The sequence below is a fragment of the Anolis carolinensis genome, unplaced genomic scaffold (genome assembly GCF_035594765.1).
Source record: "Anolis carolinensis isolate JA03-04 unplaced genomic scaffold, rAnoCar3.1.pri scaffold_10, whole genome shotgun sequence".
Classification (NCBI taxonomy): Eukaryota; Metazoa; Chordata; class Lepidosauria; order Squamata; family Dactyloidae; genus Anolis; species Anolis carolinensis.
This window is the reverse complement of record NW_026943821.1, coordinates 10,111,592-10,122,675: the sequence shown is the minus strand read 5'-3', so window position 1 is coordinate 10,122,675 and position 11,084 is coordinate 10,111,592. Positions and strand designations below refer to the sequence as shown.

At 40.0% G+C, this 11,084-nt stretch overlaps 1 protein-coding gene across 1 annotated transcript; it reads right to left on the bottom strand.

Annotated features, from left to right (window-relative positions):
- Window positions 1-183: 183 nt before the first annotated feature.
- LOC100556452 (cytochrome P450 2G1) lies at window positions 184-8,560 on the bottom strand. The gene is made up of 9 exons (XM_003222839.4): window positions 8,311-8,560; window positions 6,713-6,875; window positions 6,475-6,624; window positions 5,033-5,193; window positions 4,637-4,813; window positions 3,562-3,703; window positions 3,182-3,369; window positions 2,270-2,411; window positions 184-1,930 (listed from the first exon to the last, which is right to left on the bottom strand). The coding sequence occupies exons 1-9, from the start codon at window positions 8,488-8,490 to the stop codon at window positions 1,749-1,751; spliced, it is 1,485 nt and encodes a 494-aa protein (XP_003222887.2). The 5' UTR covers window positions 8,491-8,560; the 3' UTR covers window positions 184-1,748.
- Between the last annotated feature and the right edge of the window lie 2,524 nt (window positions 8,561-11,084).

The following is an 11,084-nucleotide window of genomic DNA, read 5'->3' as shown; positions in this document are numbered from 1 at the left end:
GCTTCCAGAGCAATCATTTATTTCATTTCCTATCACAGAGGACAGTACACACTTTTCCCATTTTTTTCCTTCTTTAAAAAATACATATTGCATCACTCCTTCTTTGGGAAAAATATAAAACCTCCGCGAAAGAAACTTAAATAGAGACAGCGATATAAAGAAAAAAGATTTCTCACAAAAAACTCCCAAACACCAGCCTTTATTTGATCAACTAAAACAGAAAACATTGACTATGCCTGTTAAAAAATCTTTTAACATGTTCCAATGCACAGTCTGTCGTGGTGTATATTTTGCTCAGAGTTACATTGAATGTTTGGACATATTGTGTGTTGGAACCTTTGTGCATCAGGATTTTTTGTGTGTTGTCTCATTAGCAAAGTTGTGTGTCATGACAGGGAAACACAATCTTACTAGTTAATGTAACTTTGCCAGCATAAAGTCACACATCACACCCTATGTTGGAGGGTCTTGGTTGTTATTTCTGTTTCAATAAAAGATCACTTCCAAACATTGATGCATTTCCATACATGCTGGTGACGTGGTATAATATGTATGTGTGCATACACAGGAGCTAAACTACAACTTGTCAACAAGTGGGGCAGAAATGAGTCAAAGTCAGAGCACTTCCTCCTGTCTTGCCTTGAGAGTTGTTTGTGTTTGGGAACTATCCTGCTAAATGTAGTGACTGAATGAAAAGGAAACTCACAATGCACTTGGCTAATGCTGTGTGCATCCCAAACAGTCCCAGCTCACCCCTAGGAAAATTTCGAGGCACCCAACTTCTTTGTGAGATCTTCTGGCTGAATACATTGTGAATGCTTATTTTAGCTCACCCTTCTGCTCATTGGGCTATGTGCTTCTGGTATTATAATCAGACTTTCATATTGGTTGTTTTTACAGATTTTATTATTCTCAGATTGGATTAATATGTTCTCTCTAGAACATAGAGTTAACTGTGAGTTACACTGGAGGACCTAGAGATGCCTAGATAGAACACCTGTTTAGGCATTTGTCGATCCTCCACTGGAAAATGACCATGGAGTTAGGCCGGAGGACGTAGAGACTTTCAGAGAGACAATCTCTTAAGTAAAAAACAGATTGTTATTCACAATTTTCCCATTCTCATGGCGGATCTTGTGCCCTAACCCCCATGAAAATAAAGGGTCTGCTTTGTTGATCTAGATGCCCGGCTATGTTTGAGGGATTAACAGCAAAGTAGCCTGTGGTCTTATGATACACTTGAAGCATACAAAAAATGAATGAACAAAAGAATGAACAAACAAATGCTCAATGCATTGCGGTTATATTTTATATTTCAAGGTGATCCCAAGGCTTACACACTCGATAAATATAGCGCAGGCATGGGCAAACTTTGTCCCTCCAGGTGATTTGCACTTCAGCTCCTACAATTCCTAACAGCCGGTAGGAATTGAAGTCCAAAACACCTGGAGGGCCAAGGTTTGCCCATGCCAGGTATAGAGACAAAAATGGAGACGATGGTATCACAGCCTTTGGACTCAAGATAGATGTCACAGTATACAGTTAATCATGGGGTTCTTGACTCTCAGCATGGGTTATCAAGAAGACTACATTCTGACAAGCCCTGATCTGTGGAGGAAGTGCAGAGACCAACTTTTTCAAAAGAAACTATGACTGAGCTTGAAAACAGAATGTGGAATCTCCACGGAGGAGCTGGGGAATTCAGCATGTACAAGAGAGTGACGGCTGTAGACCATGCGCCCAATGACTCAGCGTGGGATGACGGAGAGCTGGTAGAAAGGAGGGATGGTGGCAAAGCCACTCTCCTGAGGAATGATGTTAATATCTTCAGGGGGTACAAGGGACTTCAGCTGGAAACTCTGCAGGATGGTGGTGAAGAAGAGGAAAAGCTCCATGCGGGCCAAGGCTTCACCAAGACAGATCCGTTTCCCTGTAAATAAAAAACAAGACTCATCAGAAGGGAAGGGCCTAAACATCTTAGAGGTTCTATATACTTTCCCTCAAGACCACCAATCCCATCTCCAGCAGGATTTGCCCCTGACCTCACTTCATCTCGTGTCCACTGATCTCAATGGCTTTTCTGGTCATGTCTAATGAATGGCAAAGAGTCTGAAGATTCATTCTAGATCTGTAATTCTTGACACTAGGATATCCTAATATTAAGTCTAAACTCTACATTTTACAATAGATTTTGTGAGATCATCTAGCCTATAATATTAGAGATGAGAAAATATTGGAAAAATAATTTAAGTGTATGGAAAAATTGTACCTGAGGAGAATGGGACAAAGGCATCGTTCTTCTTGAAGCGTCCATTCTCATCCAGGAAATTCTCTGGGTCGAAAGCAAAGGGTCTTTTAAACATTGTGGGGTCATGAAGGACACTGCTGAGAATAGGGTAGATTTCTGTTCCCTGTGGAAAAAAGAAACAGGGTTTCAATGGGAGAGTCAAAGCTTCAGGAATGGCACCAGGAGGTTCTAGAGCAGCATGTGGGCCACCATCCATAGGTGGCCCATGAGTTTCATTTAAATATTCAGCATAAAGATGCTGATCTGATTGATTTCTGTACTTGGTTCTATGCGGCATTTAGTTTTCCTGGTAGCAAAAGTTAAATCTGTTTCCACCAAGGGCAGATTAGCAAACAGGTAAAGTAGAATATCCCATAAATACTGTTCATTGTTTCATGACACCATTTCTTGGACCTTCCTCTTTTTTCCTACAGTCACAATCCTTCATACTTTAGGAGTGACATAGTCTTAGCTTATGACTTCTGTATAACTATGTGATCCAGATTCAAGAGACAAGTTTGAACCCTGAAACATTTATTACAAGTCCCCGCCAAATACCCCAAAAAACAGTTTTTAATATCAGAACTAAAGACACCTCTACAGCAGAACTAACCCACTCAATAGTGTTAAATGCCTTTTTGGACATCCTATTAGCCACAACATCCCACATTAAATGCCAATAGCAGATTTTGGGCTGTAGGAAGACATGCTGCATTTCCAAATATTTCCAGATGGCTTGGGCAGGATATCCTATAAAAATGAATCACCATTTCAAAACAACATATTATTTATTTACTTTATTTATAGGCAGCTTTCTCTCTGACCCATTTTGTTTAAGGTGGGCTAAGTTCACCCATATCTCTAGGTGTTACCTGCAATCTCTACATCCTGTACCTTAGGGATGATGTATCCTCTGAATTCAGTGTCACAGATAACCCGGTGGGCCACATCCATGGGAATGAGATCACTACATCTCTGTATTTCATGGATGACGGCATCCATGTATGGCATCTGGCTCCGGTCTTCAATGTTTGGGACACGATTGTGGCCAATCACTCGATCAATTTCTTCATGCACTTTTGCTGTCAAAAATATTCACCGAGTTAAATTCTAAAAATTCTGAAAGGGAGCTGAGCTTCTAATGTCAATATAGGTAAATGGAATAACCGTTTAAATACCAGTTTCAGGAGGTATTGTAAAAGCGTATGTGTATATTTTCCTTTTTATTCCTTGGGTTGCTTCTAATTGCTTTCCCGATACAAACCCATCCATACCTTGAACTTCAGGATGTTTCATCAGAAACAGAAACCCATATCTCAGGGTGGAGCTGACTGTCTCTGTTCCAGCAAAGAAGAGGTTCAGGGTAGTGAGCTCTAAGTTCCTTTCATTGAATTCACTTGAAGCCTTGTCTTTTTCCTGAAAATATGAAAAAGCAAAACATTGTAAGACCACTCTAGTAAGGATAATTGACAGCAAGATTGGGAAAGCATTGACAAGTTGCATGTTTCTTTCTTCCTCATAAGAATTCTAGAATTTTCATGTATTGCCGAAGGCTTTCATGGCCGGAATCACTGGGTTGTTGTGAGTCTTCTGGGCTGTATGGTCATGTTCTAGAAACATTATTTCCTGATGTTTCGCCCACATCTATGGCAGGCATCCTCAGAGCCCGGAGGACTCAGAACAACCTAGAATTTTAGAGTTGGATGTTATCCCAGTGGCCACTTGGTCCACCTACCTTCCAGTATACAAGAATATGCAACTGAAGCATGTCTAATAGATGCCCAATACAACCACGTTTTAAAGACTTCCAAAGCAGAAGCACTATCTATCAGTCTTCCAGACAAGTTAATTTTACTGCTGGACAGCTCGTATAGTGAAGACCTTCTTCCTAACATTTTTGCAGAATAATATATTTTAAGTTAGTTACATTTCACTTTGTACATGAAATGCGAACTAGGGAATAAGTTCCAAATACTATGAAACAACCAGTCTTGATTTTTTAAAAAATTACCTATTTCTCTTTGGCTCTTCTTATTTTATTAAGGATAGGATGATAATACACAGCACACCCACACCACAGCACATTGATCTACCTAGCAGTATAAATGTCATTTTTTGGACAAATGGATTACCATAGTCTCCCATCTTTTTAAATACACAGCCCACATCAATCTTAATATAGCACTAGAGCAGGTTAGGAAGGTTGGTGCTCTACAGGTGTTTTGAACTATGATTCCTATAAGATGAAACAGCATAACCAAGGGTTGGGGAGAGGAAAATAATTGTATTCTGGAAAATACGAGGATGCCTGAGGTTGGAAGATCATCAGTTCATGACCCACCAAAATACCTTCTCCATCTGGGTGAGGAAGCAATCGATGAAGTCCCGTGGGTAGTTGGGATCAAAGGTTTCTTTATTCTTCTTCACTTTCTTGGCAATGAAGCATATCATATCTTCCAGGATATTATAGATTTTAGTGTGGGGTCCTGGGAAATACTTCAGAAAGCTTTCATACATGTCATAGAACTGTATGAGAAGATAAAAGATGTCCAGTTGATGATCTGCCCAATTACTCCCTGGCATCAGTAGAGTTTTCCTAGTTTGGCCCATGAGCATTTCTAGCTGGATGTCCCATTTTGTTTAAGGTGGGTTAAGTACACCCAGAATAATCTTTGGGCAGGATCCTGTTAGTGTACCTGGAGGTGCAGCCTACCCATCCAATACTCCAGGAGGGGTATTGGTTACCTGAGCCCAGGCTGTGCTTATCTCTCGGAAGCTGTTGTTCATCATCTCCATAAGGGCCTGAAATTCCTTGTTTTCATAGTCAAAGCGGTCCCCAAAAACAATGGAGCAAATGACGTTGGAGACAGCCCGACTGAGGAAGTAAGTTGGGTCAAAGGGCTTCTCTGAAAAACAAGGGGGGGAGGGGAGAAGGAAGGTCTCATTACTTCACTGAACATATTGCTTATACCCTGCAGATGTTTCAGATGGATGAGAATTTTAGCTCAGAACATCTGGAAAATTGTCATCAGGATGGGGAAAGTTGGCTTAGACAATATCTTTTAGGACAGTCTCACCTTTTACAAAGTTATAAAGTTGCTTTTTTGATAGGGGAGATTATTTTTCTTCTCCCTGCTTTCCCACACATTTTAGAAAGAAGGAAATATTCCATTTTTCCTTTTCTTTATTCTCCCTGATCTCTTCCAGTATTCCTTCCCCATTCATCCCACATTTGGGCATCACGCTCTAAACCGCAACTTCTTCCTCTGCTTCTTTTATCCATCTGGAGCCTAAACCCTATACAATCTGATGTCTTCCAGATATATGGAAGTCATGTTAGTTCTTGTCTAACATGTCAGGAATGTTTTAATATTTATGTGCATAAAAACATTGGCTTGACTTTATGATTATAGTTATGAATACATAACCTAAAGTTACAACTTCATAAATGATTTGCATGCACAATCTCTATGTATTCAACACTGTGGAGAAGTCACTTGATCCTGACATACTGGGCAGCAGCCACTGCAAGTGACGGGGTTCTATTCTCCTACCTATTCACATAACAGACTGATTCACTCCCCTTCCATGAGCTATCTTTGGTGCAAGGAGTCTTTGAAACAGGGACTTTGCTCCTGACTATTTCACAAGGGATCACTTGTAGAAAGATTAAGAATGACAGCCCACTGAATCCTGATCGATATGAAAACAGACCCCTGTCACTCACAGTGGCTGCTGCCTGGTAAGTCAAGGCTGGAGTGTTGGGCTAGAAGACATTATTTAGTCTCATGGCCCTTATTTTACAGGTGCTGTTACAACATGCCTCACTTGTATTAGGGTTGTATAAGTCATTTCCATTATATCTCCCAGGACCCTGGTGTCTCCTCTATTTGGAGATTCTAAATGACTAAATGGAGTCTTTTTTGGTAATGTAATGAGTAATGTAGCTAGGTCAGGATACCAAAGTCATTGTAGCTATGTAATCATAGCTACATTTCACAGCGGAGTATCTCAACCATAATATTAACCAGAAAATTCACAGAAAATGAAAAATTAGAGGAAGGGTAAACTTCTAATGATTTAGATGCCAGAACGGAAAATGACACAGCTGATATTTTTTGATACGTGCTTTGACATTCTTGTTGAGAATGATAGGTTATATTGCTATTCATCACATCTCAACTCACCCTTAGTCTTCCTGAATTCATCCAACAGGAAATGGGCCTCCTCCTGGATTCGCTCGTGAATGGATTTTTTCCCCATTCCAAAATCCCTCAAAACGCTGAGAGAAAATCGCCGTAGTTGCTTCCAACGCTCTCCATTGGCAAAGACCACCCCTGCAGGAAACAAGAAAGAAATGAAGCAACCAACGGGAAGTAGCAGGAAATGGGAATCATGGTAGCAAAGCTGATAGGAATGGCTCACCATGTCCTTGGAAGGTCCGTTCCAGGGTAGGGTTGGTGGCCCTTCCACTGAATTCTTCTGCCTTGTCTATCAGGGCCTCCTTCACAGCACCATGTCCACACAAGACCACAATTGGGCGTGTTCCAAAATAGACTGTGAACACGGGACCATATATTTCACTCAGCTGTGTGAGAGAATAACCTGTTATATAGGGACAATCTTGTTATGAGATCAGCAGATCTTTTGTAATGGTGATCTTTTGATGTGGTTCTGTCCCGTAGCTCAAGTGTGCAAGAACAAATGGGCTTAGAGTCCGACAGTATAAAGAAAAAACGAAGGAGGTCTCTCTGGTTTTTACTAAATAATCATAATCATAATTGTGATGTTTTCTCACATTATATATTTCTGCCGCTTCTGCGTCTGTTCATTTTTATTTTGATTCTTTAGCCCACTTGTCAATGGATGTCCAGAATCAGCAGCATCCACAGCGGTCCTTTTTATCCTGGGCGGCGACCGAGCCAGTATAGACTTCATTTTGGTGCTCTTAGTTCCACTCCTCAGCTGAGACCTCTCTGGCTTGGTTGGATCTGCTGATAGTTCCACTACTGCCAACACAGCTCTCAGCTTCCTTGGAGTAGTTAAGCTATCTCATCAGGACCTCAAAATCAAACTTCAAATGCTCTGTCATAAACCAGTACGGATGGTCCCAGTGGTAATTAGCACACTGGGTGCTGTGCCAAAAGATCTCAGCCGGCATTTGGAAACAATAGACATTGATAAAATTACGATCTGTCAACTGCAAAAGGCCATCCTACTGGGATCTGCACGCATCATCCGAAAATATATCACACAGTCCTAGACACTTGGAAAGTGTTCGACTTGTGATTTTGTGAAACGAAATCCAGCATATCTATCTTGTTTGCTGTGTCATACAATAATAATAATAATAATAATAATAATAATAATAATAATAATAATAATAATAATAATTTTATTTCTTACCCCACTTCCTCACGGCTAAATAATTCCAGAGTAGAGGCCTTTCTGGGTTGTTGTTTTTTTTAAGTAAAGGCATTAAATTTAGCCAAGGCAAACCATTGTCTGCACGAAAACCCACCTCCAGGTATTTTTCTCAGTTCAGGGAGACAGAAATCCAAGTTCAGGCATACCTCAGATAAATGAAGTCTTTAACAAAAAAAGCTTCTTTCTACAGCTTTCATATCCTGTTCAAGATCCACTGACAGAACAGTCTAAAAAACAGCCAGTGTATATTCAAACAGATCAAAGTTAGCTTGAAATCATCCAGGTAGATAATGTTATTACAGCTGCCTGCCATCCTTTAAGTTGTGGACTGTTTAAGCCTAAACAGTCCACAAGCAACCAGAAGGCTCATGGGCTGGTGAAAGGAGATGTTTTAATTGTCAGAAAGTCTAGCAAAGGGTCACCAAAAATCAGACATAGAACAAGATATAGATTCAAGATTATTTTGGAGGAATTTCAGGGAAAGAGAAGATTCTCCTGAGGTTTGTGCAAGAGAAGAAATGGAAGAGGAGTCAAGAAATAGGCAGGACCTTGAGTAAATCTTGATAGCCTCCTTAGATCTCCCAAGGGATACTCACCCTGAGAAGAGATTTTAAGGTTTCTGATGACTTGATCTGTAGGAAATTCCCAATCAGAGGCAAGGCAGTGGGTCCTGGAGGGAGCTTCCCCTTGTTTGATAGTTTCCTCTTAAATGATACAATGGCAAGGAAAGACAGGTAGATGACAAGGAAAAGAATGACTGCTCCGGACAGATCCATAATGGAGTTTGCACTCCTTATGCTCCTTTACCCAGAATGTGTCCACTCCATGTATTTAATACGGCCTGGATTGGGCCCGCCCCACCTTCTGTCTTACACAACTATGTTACATGCACATGTAGGATGTTTTATCTCTGGAACCAGAGTAAAGATCAATAATTTCTTTCCTAGTTAATTATTTTTATTATCACAGAGGGCATGTAGATTTGCATTTCTGTGTTCCTGCAGGGAAGAACCTGCTTAGCTTTCTTGAACCCTTGTAATAAAATCATGTCTGGCAATTGAGATCACCACCACCAAGAGCCATAGGGAATGGCACTCCTAGAATATAAAAGTAAAAGTGGAAATTGTTCTAACCATTGTATAGCATTGTAAAAATGCAAGAAATGCATTTAAAAGATGGACACCTATTAATTGCACATGCTTATGCCCAAAATAGGTGCCAGACATAATTTTATTTTGTTGGTAGTGTTGATACACAAACAAAATATTCATGTATGTTCACCATGTCTTATGCACAGCATTTTAGTTTGATTCACTCTAACCTAGATGTCCAGCAGATGAAGAGATACTTCAAGTGAAATTCAGCTGTCAATAGTGTATCCCACAGACGAGATGCAAATCCACATCTTTTGGAAACCAAGTGGGTTTCATAGGCCACAAAAATGGAATTTTTGAATTATTTATTTATCGTGTCAGAAGCGAATTGATAATGCAGTTATAATGTATCAAAATATCCACAAAGTTAAAAACTTGGCATATTACTAAATCTCCTTTGACCAGAAGCTGGCCACCTGGAGTGCCTCTGGTGTTGTTATAAGAAGATCCTCCATTGTTTATGAGGCGGGGCTCAGACTACATTGTAGTAGGTGGTCTGTGTTTTGCTCTTCTCCACAATCGCAAGTTGTATGTATATACAATATATTATATTATTAGCATAGCACAATATTAGCATTATATATTACTATATTGTACTATATCACTACACCATATTATTAGTAGTAATATTACATTTAATATATAATTAATATTATTATATTATACAACATTATTACATTGTATTATTATTATTAGCTACCCTGAGTCCCCTACTGGGTGAGAAGGGCGGGGTAGAAATACTGTAATAAATAAATAAATATGTACTATATTGTATTACATTATTATATTATCAATATTATATGTATACACAATATATTGACAATAGTGAAGAGCCGAGACATCACACTGGCAATGAAGGTCCACATAGTCAAAGCAATGGTATTTCTCATAGTAACCTATGGATGCGAGAGCTGGACCACAAGGAAGGCTGAGCGAAGGAAGATATACACTTTTGAACTCTGGTGCTGGAGGAAAATCCTGAGAGTGCCTTGGACCGCAAGAAGATCCATCCAGTCCATCCTCCAGGAAATAATGCCCAGCTGCTCACTGGAGGGAAGGATATGAGAGGCAAAGATGGAGTACTTTGGATACATCATGAGAAGACAGGAAGGCTTGGAAAAGATCACGATGCTGGGGAAAAAGGAAGGAAAAAGGAAGAGAAGCCGACCAAGGGCAAGATGGACGGTATCCTTGAAGTGACTGGCTTGACCTTGAAGGAACTGGGGACGGTGATGGCCGACAGGGAGCTCTAGCCTGGACTGTTCCATGAGGTCATAAAGAGTTGGAAGTGGCTCAACTCAGCTGCTAGGTCACAAATGTTGATGTGTGAATTATTCGACTGAGCAGCAGAAACACAATATATTATATTATTACTATAGCACAATATTAGTAAATGAATGAACAATATAATATTTAAAAATAAAAACAATTTTAACCAACATAAACCTATCAGGATTTCAATGGGAAGTGTGGGCCTGCTTCTGCCCAATGAGATAGTCAAGTTAAGTAGGATTGTTGTTGTTGTGTGCCTTCAAGTCATTTCAGACTTTGGGCAAGGTCTAAGTCTAAAACTGAGGGCGGGGGCCAGGTAAATAACCTTGGAGGGCCGCATCTGGCCCCCGGGCCTTAGTTTGGGGACCCCTGGTCTAAACAATGTAATTTCTCCAGTGGTGTAGGGCGCAGACATCCTGTGATTGTGCGGCATGTCTTGTTAAGAGGGGCATAAGAGAAGCCTCCCCACAGGATAGTAACACATTCGGGCATCCCCTGAGCAACATCTTCATAGATGGCTGATTCTCCCACATCAAAGCGACTTGCAGCATTTTTGAATGCTTTATAGCAAATAAAGATAAACAACATAAAAATATCAAATAATTGTTTGCACATATACAGATTTGTAACTGATGATGTTGAAAAACTAGGGACCCCATAATAAAATAAATAAAAGACTTGATCATTAGCTGTTTTCCTTCAGAAAGTCCTTTAGATTGCTCTTGTAGTTCTGGATTGTGTCTTTGACAAGAAAATGAATGTGGAAACAGATACCAATAGTCATGGAGTCAGTACCAAGTAGAAGAGAAGAACGGAGAAGTAAATCATGGGAATGTAACCTATTAATGGATACATTATGAATTATAGTAGCCTAGAATTTAATGATAACAATCATGCTCATGGAAGAGATTTTAATATGGTAATGTTCCCTGTTCCGTCTCCCA

Bases quoted from the DNA above. Each gene is read 5' to 3' on its own strand.
- LOC100556452 (XM_003222839.4), bottom strand. From the start codon at position 8,490: ATGGATCTGTCCGGAGCAGTCATTCTTTTCCTTGTCATCTACCTGTCT. The intron at 2,412-3,181 runs GTACAGGATGTA...TTTTTTCCACAG, and splicing joins GAGGATACATCATCCCTAAG to GGAACAGAAATCTACCCTAT. The intron at 1,931-2,269 runs GTACAATTTTTC...TTTTATTTACAG, and splicing joins CTTTGTCCCATTCTCCTCAG to GGAAACGGATCTGTCTTGGT.